General features: G+C 32.0%; 2 protein-coding genes across 3 annotated transcripts; both read left to right on the top strand.

Annotated features, from left to right (window-relative positions):
- Positions 1-5,395: 5,395 nt before the first annotated feature.
- LOC132601326 (uncharacterized mitochondrial protein AtMg00810-like) lies at positions 5,396-5,851 on the top strand. Its single transcript, XM_060314424.1, has one exon. The coding sequence runs from the start codon at positions 5,396-5,398 to the stop codon at positions 5,849-5,851; it is 456 nt and encodes a 151-aa protein (XP_060170407.1).
- A 6,103-nt stretch (positions 5,852-11,954) lies between these two features.
- Positions 11,955-16,801, top strand: LOC132603212 (protein CHLOROPLAST IMPORT APPARATUS 2-like). Of its 2 annotated transcripts, none has more exons than XM_060316154.1 (3): positions 11,955-13,939; positions 14,974-15,171; positions 16,540-16,801. In XM_060316154.1, exons 1-2 carry the CDS (start codon positions 12,860-12,862, stop codon positions 15,142-15,144), a joined length of 1,251 nt encoding a protein of 416 aa, XP_060172137.1. In that variant the 5' UTR covers positions 11,955-12,859; the 3' UTR covers positions 15,145-15,171; positions 16,540-16,801. The 2 variants fall into 2 exon arrangements, with proteins under 2 accessions (XP_060172137.1, XP_060172136.1); XM_060316153.1 differs by having other exon boundaries at positions 11,956-13,939; positions 14,974-15,129.
- The last annotated feature ends 562 nt before the right edge of the window (positions 16,802-17,363 follow it).

The following is a 17,363-nucleotide window of genomic DNA, read 5'->3' on the forward strand; positions in this document are numbered from 1 at the left end:
ATATAGAATTAAGGTCTTCCTTCTCCTACTCTAATAAGATAACCCTATTCTAATAGAACTATAATTCCTATATTACTATAATTACAATTGTACCATATCTAAACTATCATATACACTCTCAATACTATAATTCAAGGTTTAAATTAATACTAGTTTTTAATAGTTACAAAATTGTGCTCCTTCGGTCGATTTTCCACGTGACATAATCCACGTTCCTCAAGTCGACTCGAATTCATAGATATGGATTAATCTATTAAGCATTCAACTTGTTGCGAACATAATTTTTTTATATCTAATTCGAATGTCTAATTTTTATTTTTATTTTGGAATATTTGAATTGTTGTGTATCCTCAACTAAGAATTTGTCACGTGACTACATAAAAAATAATAAAATAAAAGAAAACAAGATGAATCGACTCAAAATGGGAGATATGTGGAATTAAAAGAAATCACACAGAACTTAAATGTAGTGCAGTAATAATTTAAAGATTTTTACATCATAATTAAGTTAATTTATACAATAAGTAACTCTTCTTATATATGAAAATGATATGACAAGTTTCAAATAGAGCAGTAAGTTGTTATAGCATAAGACTTAAATTCTAATGCACGTAATGTTCTATAACTAATTGGAAACCTGTTTGAGGTTAACAAAGTGATTAGATTCGGACGCACGAGGTCATATGGGACTTAGTATAAGCGATAGGGTAGTTTTTTCTGGGTAGCTTAAAAATACAGCGGACAAAATAAAATATCCCAATATTAAACCAGGGTTCATCCATCGGATCACCATAGCACTAGAAAAAAAGGAATTAATCTAGTGGCCTCGTACTATGATTATGTGTCGCATAATACTTCTCCCGCGCTACAAATTCGCCATATAGACACTTCAGGAGAGAGAAATTCATTTATTTTCACAACGTTTATAGAGCTTTTTGAGAGGAAAAATTATTGAAGAAAATAAACTACAAAAGAGAATAGCCAGTAAGGGCACATTAGTCATTTCACTATTTTCCTTTTATTAGTTATTAGTGGTTAAGAGTTAGTTAGATTAGTCTTAACTAACTTATTAATTCGGTTAATACCTTCATTAGTTTAGCTAATCACATTCATTATCTCAGTGTATATATACCTCATCTCACATTGTAATTATAGGCTTTTTGATTCTTACTCAATGAATAAGATCTGAGTTTTTCTCCTCTCCTCTCTTTCTCTCTCGTGCATCTATCTCTTCTCTCTTCCTCTTTCTAGTGTTCCTTCAGAACTCAACCATGAAGTTCTAAATTAGTTCTTGGTATCAGAGCTCTAGAAGTTCTGATTCAAAGTTTTCAATCGACTCTTGTGATTTCTAACTATCTAATTCCGCTAAAGATAGATATCTCTTCTGATAAAATCAGAAACAGTTTAAAGATTTGTGAATTTTCTTCTTGTTAATTTCTGGTCAAATTCGATGGCCAACAATGAAATTCCAGTTGATATGAATGAAAATATCTATGTTCCTTCAAATTGATCAATCTATAAATCAAACAGTGCTGGGAAAAACTCAAACAATCGATCACAGTCTCCTCTCTATCTGCATGACTCAAATGTAAGTGGTGTCTCTCTAATCTCTTTCCAATTAACATGCGCTGGAATTACTCTCTATGGAGTAGATTTATGCGTCTAGCCTTAACGGGAAGAAACAAATTAGGGCTTGTAGATGGTATGACACCCCAGCTTAGGAGGAAAGTCCCACATAGACAAAACACAAGAGAGATGCTAGGTATATAAGTAAGTAAAAATTAACTCCTAGCGACGCGTTTTAAAGCCATGCGGGCCTAGACCCAGAGCGGACAATATCATTAGTGGTTTGGGCTATTACATATGGTATTAGAGCCATTCTTTTGTCAGCTTTGTCGATGGTGGGTTAGAGTTCAATTGAGTTTAGGCGAATCCTGAAAAGCAAGGCAAACTTCAATGCTGAGTCTAGGCAAATCTATGTAGTGGGGCAAACCTCAGTGAAAATGCTGAGTCAATAGAGTGGGTGTATCATGTATGTGATACCCTAGCTTAGAGAAAAATACCACATGAACAAAACACATGAGAGATGATGGGCATATAAGTAAGCAAGCCTTACCTCCTAGTGACACATTTAAAAGTCGTGCAGGCCTAGGGTCCAAAGCGAACAATATCACTAGTGGGTTGGGCTGTTACAGATGGGTCCTGTAAAAAGAAGAAGTTTAGAGAGGAATTCTGGGGTCACAGGGAGAGGGTTAATGTGATTGTGTTGTCTTGGATAATGAGTATAGTTGCTAGTAATCTGTTAAGTGGAGTTGTGTATACATCAAATGCTTGGTCTATATGGGAAGAATTTAAATAAAAGTTTGATGAAATTAATAGATCAAGAACATTCAATTTACACAAGGACATAATTACCTTAACTCAAGGAATAACATTTTGTGTCTTTTACCAGACTCAAAAGGTTTATGCAATGACTTTGAGTCTATTTGTTCCATCTCCTGGATGTAACTGTGAGAAATCAAACAATTTCTTGGTCTACTTACGAATGCAGAAATTATATCAGTTTCTTTTGGGCCTAAACGAGTTATACTTATAGCCTAGAAGTCAAATTCTTCTTATGAATCCTCTACCATCAGTAAATCAGGCATATGCCATGATCATGAATGATGCGGGTCAAAAGGCAATTAGTTCTGCTTCTTGTGGATTGCTAGGGGCAGCTCCAACTGGTTCAACTAATCACTATGTATTCTAAGATGGGTTATCAATCTATGGTGTGATTTCTACAATTTGGCTGCCTCTTGGTTTCAAGAAGAGAAAATATGGTACATGAAGTGGTTCAAGAGGCTTTGCAACATAAATGCAACAGTGACTAAGCACTAGACTGTGCAGAACAACTCTACAACAAGTCATGGCATAGACAATAATGTTACAGCTAATGTCACTGATTGTATCAAGGAATGCTTGATCAAGGAAAGAATGTCTCAATTGTCAAATATCACTCAACCTGGAGCTTGTGTATTTACCAAAGAGCAATATGACCAGATCCTACAAATGTTGAACAAAAGCAACTGCTTCTCAATAAGTGCAAATGTAGTATGATCAGATGACCTAGTAGGTAACATAACTGGTAAAGATTCAGGTTCAGATATAGATAGTGCTTGTCTGGCTAGTCTTGTTCAATGGATCATAGATACCGGTGCTACAAATCGCATGATATGCAATGTAGACGTGTTAGATAAATCAACTGTCACAAGAAATAATAATCCTAAAAAAGAATATTTGTCAAATAGAGATATTTCAATGGTTACTCATACTGTTTCAAACGCAATTTCATCTAAAAGCACATTTGAAATTGTTTTCTTGTTTCCACATTAAATATAATTTGATGTATGTGTCAAAAGCAATCAAGGGATTAAAATGTGCATCCTTATTCTATCCTGACTTTTGTATATTTCTGGATCTCTCAAGTGGGAAGGTGAAGGAGATTGGTACACAAGAGGATGGTCTATATCTACTTAATCAATCATTTGGAGATCATACTCATGAAGTAATTATTACTGCTAAAACAACTAAAAGTCTCGTCAAGTAGATAGCAATCTCTGGCATAAGAGATTTGGACATGTGTCCATATATGTACTGCACAAGTTATTGCCTAATAAAATAGAATGTATAGCAAATATAGTCAATAAATGTTTTGTACGCCCCTCTGCTAAACAAACCAGATTTCATTTCATGCAAGTAGGTATAAAAAGTACTGAGTGCTTTGATATTATTCATATGGTTGTTTGGGGTACCTATAAAATTCCTACTGGTGATGGTTTCAAATATTTCTTAACATTTGTGAAAACTCAGTTTGGTAAAACTCTAAAGATCTGCAGGACATATAATGGGGATGAATTTGTGAATGATATATGTAGTACTATATTTAAAAATGCTAGAATTATACATCAAAGAACCCGTGATGATTCTCCTAAGCAAAATGATGTAGATAAGAGGAAGCACACACATATACTGGAAATTACAAGAGCACGCAGGCTCTAAGCTAATATTTCATAAATTTTAGGGACATTGTATATTAACTGTTGTATACATTATAAACAGATTACCATCCTCTGTTATTGGTATATCATCTTATGAAAAACTTCACAAAAGAAAGTATTTCCTAAATCATTTTAGAGCCCTAGAGTGCTTGTGTCATGCTAAAATTGTTCAACAAACTGACAAGCTGCAATCCAAAAACTTCTGTGTTTATGGGGTTCTCATAGAGTCAAAAGGGACATAATATATGATCTGGATAACCATTCATTTTTGGTTAATAAAGCTGTAGTGTTTAAAGAATCTGTGTTTCCCTTTAAAGTCAATAGTGTACTAGTCCACTAATCTTTAGACAGGTTGATGTCACATCATATGAGGATACTGAATATGCAGTTACTACGAATAATGATGTTGAGCCTTGTGACTTAGAAACTACAAAAAATTATGATACAAGTGATCAAAATGGAGGTGAAGTGCTAGAAAAGATACAATAGTATGAACTAAATCAAACACAACCTTTAGTTGCACCACAATAGCCAGTACCAGCTCAAATTCAACCAAGGCCACATGTCCAGATTAAAACTTCAACAAGAGGCAACGAACCTTCAATATGGATGAAAGACTTTGTGTCCTTAAGTTCACTTGAACATATACACCTTATGTTATTTCAAATTAGGTCTCATATAACAAATTATCTACTAAATATCAGAGTTGCTTATCTGTCTTTTTTTCTGTTTCAGAACCTAGAAACTACTCAGAGGCTACAAAAGATCCCAGATGAGTGGAAGCAATACAAGCTGAAATCGAAGCACTGCAAAGCAACAACCTTTGATTGTTAGCTTTCTAGAAGGTAAAAAAAAAAAAAACTATAGGCTGTAAATGGATCTATAAGATTAAGTATAAGGGCTCTGGAGAAATAGAAAGATTCAAAGTAAGACTAGTTGCAAAAGGATACAACCAACAAGAAGAGTTTAATTACTAGAAAACCTTTTCTCCTGTTGTTAAGATGGTTATTGTAAAGCATATTCATCAAATGGATGTGTACAATGCATTTCTTCAAGGAGATTTACATAATGAGATCTACATGGACGTCCCTCGAGGATTTGAGTCAGGGGAGTATAGACCAGTGTTCAGACTCACCAAATCATTATATGGACTGAAAGACAATGATATGCTAAATTAACAGAAGCTCTAGTAAAGTTGAAGTTTGTACAAAGCCAACATGATCACTCACTATTTGTGAGAAAGACAGAAAAAGAAACTGTGATCATTTTAGTATATGTCAATGATATGTTAGTAATTGGTGATTGTCTAAGTTTGATTGAAGAAACAATAATGTTCACCGCAACAAGTACTCAAGATGAAGGATTTGGGGGAATTGAAGTACTTTCTTGGTATAAAATTTTCTACGTCCAAAGAGGGAATCTTAATGCATCAAAGGAAATACTCACTAGAGCTAATCTCAGAACTTGGACTCTCAACTTCTAAACCAGCTTACACTCCAATTCACACCAACTTAAAGTTGAAAACGAAGGAATGTGATGATCACTTAAAGGTCAGCTGCATAGAAGATCCTCTATTACCAAACCTATGGCTATATCAGAGACTCATAGGGAGGCTATTATACTTGACAGTCACAAGACCTGATATTGGCTTTAGTGGACAAACACTTAGCCAATATCTGCAACATCCGAATAAATCACACATGGAAGCTGCTCTAAAGATTGTTAGATATATCAAGTCACAGTCTGGAAAAGGGATTTTCATTTCCAGTAATCCTATTCAGAAGATGACTGCCTTTTGTGATGCTTATTAGGCAGCTTGTGCCCACACTAGAAGATCTGTATCAGGATTTCTAATCAAGTGAGGAGATTCTCTACTGTCATGGAAATCAAGGAAGTAGACAACTATCTCTAGAAGTTTTGCAGAGGCAGAATACAAGAGCATGGCTTCCACAGTTTCACTTGGTTGCTAGGATTGCTAAAGGAATTGGAAGTCAAGCTTAAAGTGCATGTTAGCATCTACAGTGATTCTACAGTAGTCACAAGTATTTTACGATCATGCTATAGTTTCATTCCAGAATATAAACAGTTTTTCTTGATGATTCAGTTAACCTAGACTATCAGAAGTAATTATATTTCTTGCTTGATTTAATTGCTTGTTTAAATTGCAATTGGTATATTATTCAGGCTTAGCTTATATTAGATAGATGTGATCACAATACGGCTGGAGAAAAGTAGCCAACCCCTTTAGGTGTTATTGTGACATAGGCCAGAGTTAGCTATGTATCACACATTTGCATGTACTAACGCGTTTGAGTTTACAGCTCGAGAAATGTGGCCAACCTCTCCGAATGTAAAAGCCGTTAGTGGTGAGGTGCCATTTTTGTCATACATATTTTCTAGAATGCTTGACTCACTTTTTATGACTTTGCTTCGGGTCTTCGATTTTAGTATTAATTAGATAAATTGCTTAAGTTATGTCACTACATTTTGTTATAATTATTTAACCCGGTTGGTCTTGTTCCTCCGCTTAGGGGGTGGTTAACTAGACTTGTTCATCATCATGTGATTATACTTAGCTTGCGAGAGCCTACTACGTCGTGTGGCAGGTGTTGAGGACATAAGTGACGAAGCATGGCAGGCTTCTTAAACTCAACTGACAGGCTCCATTTGTTTCATCCAAATAATAGCGGTTCTTTTCAAACTTTTATTTTCTTCAAATATTACTATTATATTAAGGAATACCCGTAAAGTTATGTATTAAGACATCAATTAGAGGTTCATGACTTGATAGTAGATTTAAGTATACAAATAGTTTTTACGTTGAGTTAGGGTTCAACTTTCAAACTAATACATTATCTAAAGACCTTACTATTAGTTACTTGAATGTGGTTCGGTTCAATAGGTAGTTCTTTATATCATGAAACACTAACATGTTAATAGCTTAGCTTACTATTTACAGCTGAACCAACTTTTGCATTTGTTCAGGGTGTTTAAAAGTCAATATATGTACATGAATATAGAAAATTTACCCTAAATATACAGTGTAATTTTTTGCCCAGGATATTCGGGTGAACACCCTGAGCCTTTACTACATCCGCCCCTGTTTACAATGTGTATTATACCTAAATTTAGTATGAAGCAGTCAGACATAATCACTTCAAAAGTTAGAGAAATGTGTATGAACTTACATGTGTTTCTATTCATTTTAAACAGTGCCTAACCTCTATTTTACTTATACCGTAATAAAGCCTCGAATATGCAAATTATTTGGCATTGATGAGTACAGATTTATTAACCGTCATGCCTACTTCCATTATTATCTACTTATCTTTATCATTTCTGGATTAATTTCGACCGCTATAATTTATAAGCTTAAATTTGCCAACTGAAAATATCAGAGAAGGTAAATATATTGGTCTCTTCATTACACTTTCTTCACTATTTAAGCCAATATCTCTTATTTTTAGCATTAAAGATATCTTTCTTGAGAATTAATGACTATAAATAATATTATAATTTTAAAATTGAAATCATATTTAACAATTAGTAACTTAAATATGGGTATACTTATAAGTGTCCATGGCTTCTACTGGTAATTTAAGTACAAAATGACGTTCTAGAAACGGTGAAGCGCTAAATAAAAATCTAATACATATTCATACTAAGCTAATAAAGTCTTTCTAGGTAAATTTTCTTAGTTAATATTTTGATTTTATGTTATTCAGCAACTTGGGTACAATTTGAGAAGATACAAGGAAAATGTTTAATATTGTGCAGTAATACATTATTTAAATAAAGAGTTGAATAGAAAAATCAGTGCAGCATACATATTTAGCACATATCATATTATTAAATTAAAATTTGCGATCTCATTGGGATATTTTGAAAATATCTTATGACAAGGAACCCTTAAAGCCTGTAAAAGGGTGAACACCCGTACAGAGGTCTCTTCAGTCAATAAACCTGTATTTCATCTTAATTCTTTTCTATTTTCTTATATAATGAAATTTTATTTATTGCTTATTCCTTTTAGAAATTTGAGCTTAAACTTCCAAGTTCATATATGCTTATTGCTAGTATATTATAAATGACACTTTGAAACTTAACGGTTCTTATAGTTGTTTGAGAAAAACTCATAAATAGTATATGTAATAATAATTATATTATTATTATTATTATTATAACGGAGTTTTAAGACATGATAATAATCTTCAGTCTTTGGCAAATAGGCTCAACACTATTAATGTGTTATGGAATTCACAATGGCAAAACTCTCATGGTTTCAATCTAATATCATTTAGAACAAGCTAATGAAGACTCGTTTAAGTACACACCATTTTTTTTTTTGGTCTAAAACAATAATTAATAAACTAATTGCACGACCAAAATTATAACGGTCCCAATTTTATTGTAGTGTTGAGGTAAATCAACAATCAAACATTTGCACAAAGGGACATAAAAAGAGGATAAATGCACATCCCTCCGTATGAGTCCAATTGCAATTCGAAATTAAACAAATTGTGGGGATTTCCCTTCATATGGACTGGTCTTTAATTTTTACCCTTCAAATCCTTGCTCTGTAATTTTTGTCCCTACTTTTCATTTAATGAAAATTTGTGGGCCAAAGTATCATTATTTGCTGGTTTATAAAACTAGAGATTCTGGGTTCGAACCCCAGCAGAGTAACAAAAAAAAAAAAAAAAAAAAAAAATTTGCAAGACAAGGTTTTCATAGAAACTATGTCTATTCAGGGCAAAGTTATGCCTTAAGGCATAGTTTACATATAAACTATACCTTAAGGCATGGTTTACATATAAACTATGCCTTAATTTCTACAAAACTATGCCGGACAAGGCATAGTTTCTATGTAGTCCGGCATAGTTTTGTAGGAATTAAGTTATCCTATAAAACTATGCCGGAATGCATACTATAGAACTATGCCTTAAGGCATAACTTTGCCCGAATAGACATAGTTTCTATGAAAATCTTACCTTGCGAATTTTTTTTTTTTACTTTACTGGGGTTCGAACCCAGAATATTAGAGATATTTTCGATCACTATTTTATTACTTAAAGTTCCAAAAGACAAAAATTAAAGACCACCCCGAAATAAGGCATTCATGCGAATGACCCATTTGAAATATGGTATTGGCCTATTGGGAGAACAAGTTGTACAAGTTAATTAATTGAGGTGTGCTTATATTGGAGCTCAAATTAAATAGAGTTTTTCATTTAATTTTGTTTGATAGTCACGGTATTCATTCTGTCTAACTTACATACACTTCAACTTTTCACTATACAATTATTCTTCACCAGTACATGCAGAGATAATTTTGTCCAACAAGACTTCCTTAGATGGGTAAATATTATCTAATCATTTTTCCTCGGCTAAAATTTTGCCCAGTTGTTTCCTCACAACCTTCATTCCATCTTTGTCAACCCCTAGAAATAAAATAAAGGGAAAAGGGTCAAAAATACCCCTCTACTTTGGAAAAATGGCTAAAAATATCCTCCGAACTTATTTTGGGTCAAAAATACCCCTCTCATCCTTAAAGTTTTTAAATCTACCCCTGTCTTGACGGAAATTATCCCCCAAAATAACCCAATTTTTTTTTAAACCCGCTTCATCATTTAAACCTGACACAACTAAATAATAACCCATAAGATCCCCTTATTCCCCCAATTCCCTCAAACTTCAAACCTACATATTGGTGGTATTTTTGACCCAAAATAAGTTCAGAGGATATTTTTAGCCCTTTTTCCAAAGTAGAGGGGTATTTTTTACCCAAAATAAGTTCGGAGGATATTTTTAGCCATTTTTCCAAAGTAGAGGGGTATTTTTGACCCTTTTCCCTAAAATAAAACTTAATTTTTTTTTTTAAGTTAAAGCATTATATTCATAGTAACAGAACAACTTCTTGATTTTAAAGCGATTATTCTAACTTTTTCAATCTTTCGCTTAAGTGTCTCTCAATTGAAAAGACACAAATTTATCACGGGATACTAGAAATGTACTCAGGCATTGATCAATAAAATGATTCTAACGATAATTGAAGCTTCTACACCATTGTGGCATTATGGTGTTCCTCAATCTAATTTCGTTTTATCTACAGTCGGACCTCTCTATGACAGTCTTTTTGTTAGTATCAATTTGTCATGTTATGAAATATTATATGTTCTCTTTAATAACACTTCGCTATAGTAGTCAAAAAAATTTCTGAACAAACGATGATGTTATAAAGAGGTCTAACTGTATCTTAACTTTAGAAGTAGCTCAATTAATCATGAAGATGTTGTCTTTTTTAATTGTTCATGAGATAAAAATCAAGGGGGAAATTTTGTGGAAGTTAAAAACATAGAGGAGTCATTGTGAAATATTGATTAGAAGCCATTGATCATAAAGAGGTATACGTTGGTTTGTCATATGCCACACACGAAGGACCACAAGACACCAATAGGGTTTTAATCATTGCACTCATCTTATGGATCCGAAAAATATACCACCCCTATCGCTTCTTCTAGATACATGTGAAAATCCTCTAACCCCATATAAGACAGTCCACGTCATCCATAAAAATCTGATAGAGCCAATCACAACTCGCCACGTCATTAGATAAGAGACACTTTTTAAATTTTCTACTCATTCGGAAGAATTTTTAGGTATGGAACTAGCAGTTTTTATGATAGAACAAAGGAAATCCATGAGTTCCCATGATAAGGATTAGATGGAATCCTCAACCTGTTTTTTATTTTATCTTTTTAATTTTATTTTACTACCTCTCTTTGTTACAAAATTGCCCCATACTTGATAATGAAACGACCATGCACCTTCCTCTTTTTCTTTTTTCAAATTTATTGTATTCAAGATATTATTGAATTATTTATGAAAAGGGAAGATATCTTTTGATTTCTAGAATTGGAATTTTTGATTTCTTTCATTGTACCTAGGACATCTAAGATAGATATTTATTTCAGCTTTTTGTATTTCTCTAGTAAAACAAAATGACTATACGAGGATAGTTTTTAATATTATGAAAAATTTTAAGTTACGATTTTTCAGATGTACATAAAGTTTAAATCTTACATGTTCACATAAAGTTACTGAATTATAAATCAAAAGTATTCAGACGAAACGAATCATTATAACTATAAGAAAATTCTTACTAGAAATGATTATCATATTCGAGGAAGAAGAGTAGATCAAAACCTTTCAAAACTCGTTAACTACACAAGTTCGTGTTGTATTTAACAAACCACTACGTATTGAATTTCACTTTCAACATTTAGGTAGTGTCATGACTATATTAAAAAAAAAAAAAAAAACAGTAGTTAGTTAAGAAATTCATGGCTCATCTGTCGCCGTATAGCCCATAGCTAACAAGAGTTTTTGATAAGATGTTGTTATACAGGATTAACGACAGATATTTGTTGTTTAACAACAAAATTAGTCTTTTTTTTAATTTTTGTAGCATGTTATAGTTTCTTCATAAATATTCTTTTTGATAACCAAGACGTGCTTGAGCTTGTTTCAAAGTTATTACTGACTTGTTTTAAGCTCATCATCCAGCAATCATTTCTGCTTCAAGATCTTAGTCACATGTATATCCTATGACCTTGAAAATGAGTGGTCTCAAACTTTTGACCCCCGCTTAAACGTTCAAAGATCAAAATTTAAAACTTGTTTAACTTGAAAGTTTTTCCCATGATACAAGTAAGGTCAAAAGTTCAAGATCATTCACTTCAAAGGTCATTCTCGTAAATCTCCCGATTAAAACAAGATTTTACAAATAGGGCATTGGTTAAAGGATACTTTAGTAATAAAGAAATTGTTGTACTGCTAAAACAAAAAAAAAAAAAAAAAGGTATGAGAGAATTTCTAATCAAAAAACCAATAAGTGGTCCATTCAATATAGTTGCAGCCATTGTTTGTTTTGTTCCTCTGTACTGAATTTCCATCACCCAAAAACACCCTAATCTGTTCTGTCTCTGCTATATTTCTAGTGATGAAACTCATCAAACAAATCTTAGCCTTTTATCTTCCTATATACATCTTCCCGTGACCACTGTACCTAAAACCCTCTTTCTCTCTCTTTGTTCAGATTTCATTTTTTTTGGGGTTTATATATATTTATACATATGCCAAACCCCAAAACCCTTCTAAATTCCTTTATTTAAATACCTCCTTTTCTATACTTAGATATTTCTCTAACAAAATCCCATCTTTCAAAGTGTTTCTTGAATTCAGTGCTTTCTTCTTCTTAGCTCATTTCTTTGCCATAGGGCAAATCCAAACTATATTCTTTTGGGATTGTTTATCTTTACTTCATTTGTTTTGTTTTTGGTAAGTTGAAAGCTAATAATTTTCTAATGTTTTTGGTAGATTCTTGGACTAAGTATAGAGGAAACTAGTTGTGAAAACTGGAAAGTGTTTTTAGCTCATGGACTTTTTTTTTCTTTTTTTTTTTTAATAATAATGTTTTGGGAAGTTTGGTTTATAGTGAAAAAAAAGCAATAGTAATACTTTTTTAGGGTGTAGAGCGTCTTTTGTTGTACTGCTTTTTTGGTCCATCAACCATACAAACAACACTACTTGCTTGGAAAACTTCACCAAAACCAATACATTCTTGCCATTTGGTTCTTCCTCAAGATTCTTCTTTGTTCTTTCCCAATTAGGAAACTCATTTCTAAATTGCAGGCCTATTGAATTGCTTGAATGGGGTTTTCAAGAATTCATCATTGAGTTTCAAGAATTGTCATTTGTTTCAATTCTTGAATTTCTTCTCTGTTTGTTTTTTCCTCTGTTTCTATTTTTAGCACACAATGTCTTCTTATATAACTACTGGTGGAAGGGCAGCTTATAAATTAGATTTAGACATTATAAAATCTCCATCTACTTCATGGACATCACAATCATCTTCACCTTCATCAACACTTTCAGAATCAAGCAATTCTCCTATTGCAATTTCAACACGAAAACCTCGAACACCTCGAAAAAGGCCTAACCAAACATATAATGAAGCTGCAGCACTATTATCTACAGCATATCCTAAAATATTCAACACAAAACACCTTACTAAGCCTTGCAAATTCACTAAGCCACACTACCCTTTCTCTTATGAGTCATCAGACTTGGTTGTGCCTTATCAAATCGTCGAAAACTCGGGTTTTTTGCTTCATCCACCCTTGGTAGAAAAAACAAATTGTCCAATTGAGAACAAGTCATTGAGTTGTTGTGAAAAAACATGTCAAAGTCCAGGTGAAATTGACTCAAAAGGGAGTAGTTTATTAGATGTTTGTGATGAATTTCAAGAAGATTTTGATGCTGAGTCAATCTTGGATGAGGAAATTGAAGAAGATGTTATTGATAATATTATGGGGAAGCTAAATGTTGAGAATAATGAGTCCTCCAATTTAAGTTATAGTAAGTGCCACCAAAATAATTATGTTGGTGGCACTTGTTATGGTTTTCCAATAGGATTAGGATTTGAAAATGGATACCAACAATATGATTTTGGTATAAGAAGTGGAGTGAGACCATTGAGAAATGTTGATGATGGTGGTGATTGGTGGAGGTATCCTAGTGTAAATGTCGTGGACATTACACCAAAATTTAACAAACCGCCACAGGTTGGAAAGAAGAAAAAGAAAGTTGAAAAATCCTTAGTGGAGCTGAGGGGGAGTACTGAATCATCATCAGCTAAAGATAATTCAATTCCAAAGAGGACAAATAAGGATAATTCGAGTCAATTGATTAAAGAGGAGGTTGATAACGTTCCAAAACAGAAATCAGAGTTGTTACTGAAATTAAACTTCGACGATGTTTTAAATGCATGGTCCGATAAGGAATCGCCATTTGCTGATGACATGCCTGGATCGGAGGTTGCTGGAAATGATGTCCAAGTAGGTGTTTTTTTAAAGTTTGGTTAAACTTTATTTAGAATTCCATGAGTAATTGAATCTTGGATTCTGTTATTTTTAGTTAAAAGTAGTACGTATATTAGATAAACTGCAACATACTTTGGACCACGACACGTGCATCTCATGCTTTTTAAACGCTTTTTATTTTGACTCTTTTTTCTTTTTGGTGGAATTTCATGACATAATATTCAATTTGGTAGTTGGCATCAAATGGCTGTTACAATCTTGCCTCTTTCCAGCTAAAAAGTGGGGTCCTTTTTGACACCACTAAATTGTACTCTCTAAATATATTTTACAAAAAGTTCGATTTTTTTCTATCTCTTTTAGTAGGTTCATAATTTAAATTTATTCGGGTTTAATAATTTCAAATACCGAATATCTAAAATCAAACAAAAAAGATACATTTAAATAATTATTTTAAATAATTACACTTGTATGCCTTTTTTTGGGGGGGTTAATTAACCATTTTTCTGGGTAATTGACATAAATAATTGTCTCCAAAAATAATAAGTGATAAACGTAATATTTTCTATATATTAATTTATATATATGCATATAATATGCATAGTTAAACATAATTAGTGTATATTTTTTTACATATTCAACTAACGAAGGTAATTAAAAGGCCTTTTTCTTTTAACTAGAGAAGCCTTCCTAATCCTTAACACACAACCACACAATGATTCTCTTAATTATTCAAGAATGTGTTGTTGACGTAATAAACTAATAACGCATCCAAAAAGTGTATTATTATCAATATGATTTATTATTACTTCAAATATGTCATTTTGTTAAAGCACATTTTATAATATCGAGTGTCTTGTAGTTACATGTTTGTTGTCACCCTTTTGTGCTTTCTTTATTGGTGGCATCTTCCACTTCTTAGAAGTTAGAACTACTTAAATATAAATAAAATTGAAGAATGTATTGGAATATCACATACTTGTTACTTTTTCAAAAAAATCAAAATTCTTATTTTTCAAATTTTTTAACAATGGTTTAATTTTTGGATGCAGGCCAGATTAGCACAAATAGACTTATTCTCAGAGAATGGAGGAATTAGAGAGGCTAGTGTGTTACGTTACAAAGAAAAACGACGTACACGTTTGTTCTCGAAAAAAATTAGATACCAAGTAAGAAAAGTCAACGCTGATCGACGACCCAGAATGAAGGTACTGTTATTATGAAGAAATCAACTTATATACGTTGACAATGTAAGATTTTTAGACGATCAGTATTAATTTATTTGTTATTACTAGTTGCTTACATTGTTTCTTAAGTTACTAATTTCGCTTGATATCAACAGTATAATTAACTTTTAAGTAATCTGATAGGGAATTTTAGTGAGTTTTTGGTACTTGAAGTGTTCAATATATATATATATATATATATATATATATATATATATATATATATATATATATATATTTATTTATTTATTTTTGGCTTGAAGAATAGAGAGAAGAAGAGAAAGGGAGGTTTTTAAATCATTTTCCACCCAACTACGCAAGAGAAGGGAACTTCAAGACAAGAGATCTTTCGCTGTAATTTTCTATTAAAAAAAGATTCAATTTCTTAATGAAAAAACAATAAATGACGAAAAGTTAAAGTAAAACAAGGAACACATGACACATTTTATATTTATAAAAGTTCAAAATCTTCAAAAGGTAGATGATTTTTGTTTGATTTTGGCCAACCATTATTGAAAAATGATAAAGTTAAAACTCTTAATCATTGGGTAGCACACTACCAAAAAAAGGTGAGGATCTATAAAAAAGAATCACATAATGGCCTTTTTAACTTTAGGAAATGATACTCTTTTATTTTTAATCACTAATGATGGACTATTCTAGTCTTTTCTAGTTGTGAATGATTGCCTTTCTTTTTTAATCTTTTACAATCATGTTTAAATTTCAGAGGAGCAATTAGTACCGTTCCTTTTCTATAGGAAAAAAAAAAAAACTAAGTCAAAATAACTAGGTAGAAATCTAGAAATTTTTTGATCGTTTGGTACACGGTATTAGCTGGGATATCCCAGCACTAACTGTGAGATTAATTTTGTACCATATTTGGTAGAAGGTATAAATTTATCCTAAGATAAATTTCTATCTTGTACCAAACAAAGTATAAAGTGCGTCCCAAACTTAAAGATGGGATATCCCATCTTATCCCATTAATCCTGGGATTATTTTATCTCATTTCCTAGATGAGATAAATTAGTCCAAGAGATAGGATAAATTAGTCCCAGAATTATAATCCTGAGATAATTTTTTCTACGTACCACACGACAAGAAAAAGGAGAAGTCAATTTTATAACTAGGGATACATTTACAATTTCTTCTTAAATCGTCATTTATCTGTCATATGTTGTTAAATAAATGAAATTAATAAAGGGGAAATAAAATGTTCATTTCTATAAGTAAATTTGGTTCTATTTGTTTCAATGGATATAATTAAAAGTCTCTTAATTTCAGCTTGACATTGATAAGAATTTGTTCAAAAATATTATATTTCTTTAAGCACCCTAATTAATCTTTATTCTGTTTGGGATCTCAAATATTTATACTTATTTATTCTTGCAGGGTAGGTTTGTGAAAAGCCCAAATTCACAAGAGGATGAGCTAGGATGAACAACTTTTGTTTCACATTAGAGTCAATGATTTTTAATAGAATTATTAGGATCTTTTTTTCCTTCTCTTTTTGGGTATTTGCAGTTTTGTTTCTTCTATTTCACCATTTTTCCTTTTTTAACGTTTCTTCTGCACTTGTTACATTTTGAATAAATTACCAAGGAAGATAGAATATAGTTGAGAACAAGGAATATGAAGCAGAATAGTTGAATTTTTTTTCTTCCTTCTCGAAATATGTTTTATTTTATTTTTTCTTCTCAAATTACACGTTGTTATATAAACGATCTTCCTAAACTTTGCCCTTTTGTTATCTGATTAATCGACAAAAAACTATTTTCTTCTTATATAAGAACATGATGCAATGGAATTGAATGCAATCACACTCTCATATTTAAAAGAACAAAACGTCTCTTTTGATCAATCCTTTTGCCTAGTTCTTTAAAAGTAGTAGTAAGTCATGTAAAATCAATGTATCCAAAGTAAAAATGAAGGTAACAAAAAGTTTAAGGGGTTGATTATGTATTTCGCTTATTCTTTATGTGCATTGGTGCATATATTAATATATTCTTATTTTAAAAATGAACATAATCAAACTTGAAAAAAATCTTTCTTATTCTTGAAGAACGAGGGATAAAAGAATTGATCTAGAAAGATCTTTTATTCTTTTTATATGTGAAGGTGATGCAAAAAAAAATGAATATATTCACGATCTAATGTATACAAAGAACAGAATCTAGAGCTATCCCTTGGCCCCTCATTCCTCAGGGAATGGTGTC

The sequence above is a fragment of the Lycium barbarum genome, chromosome 7 (genome assembly GCF_019175385.1).
Source record: "Lycium barbarum isolate Lr01 chromosome 7, ASM1917538v2, whole genome shotgun sequence".
Taxonomy (NCBI): Eukaryota; Viridiplantae; Streptophyta; class Magnoliopsida; order Solanales; family Solanaceae; genus Lycium; species Lycium barbarum.

Bases quoted from the DNA above. Each gene is read 5' to 3' on its own strand.
- LOC132601326 (XM_060314424.1), top strand. From the start codon at position 5,396: ATGAAGGATTTGGGGGAATTGAAGTACTTTCTTGGTATAAAATTTTCT.
- LOC132603212 (XM_060316153.1), top strand. From the start codon at position 12,860: ATGTCTTCTTATATAACTACTGGTGGAAGGGCAGCTTATAAATTAGAT. The intron at 13,940-14,973 runs GTAGGTGTTTTT...TTTTGGATGCAG, and splicing joins TTGCTGGAAATGATGTCCAA to GCCAGATTAGCACAAATAGA. The intron at 15,130-16,539 runs GTACTGTTATTA...TTATTCTTGCAG, and splicing joins ATCGACGACCCAGAATGAAG to GGTAGGTTTGTGAAAAGCCC.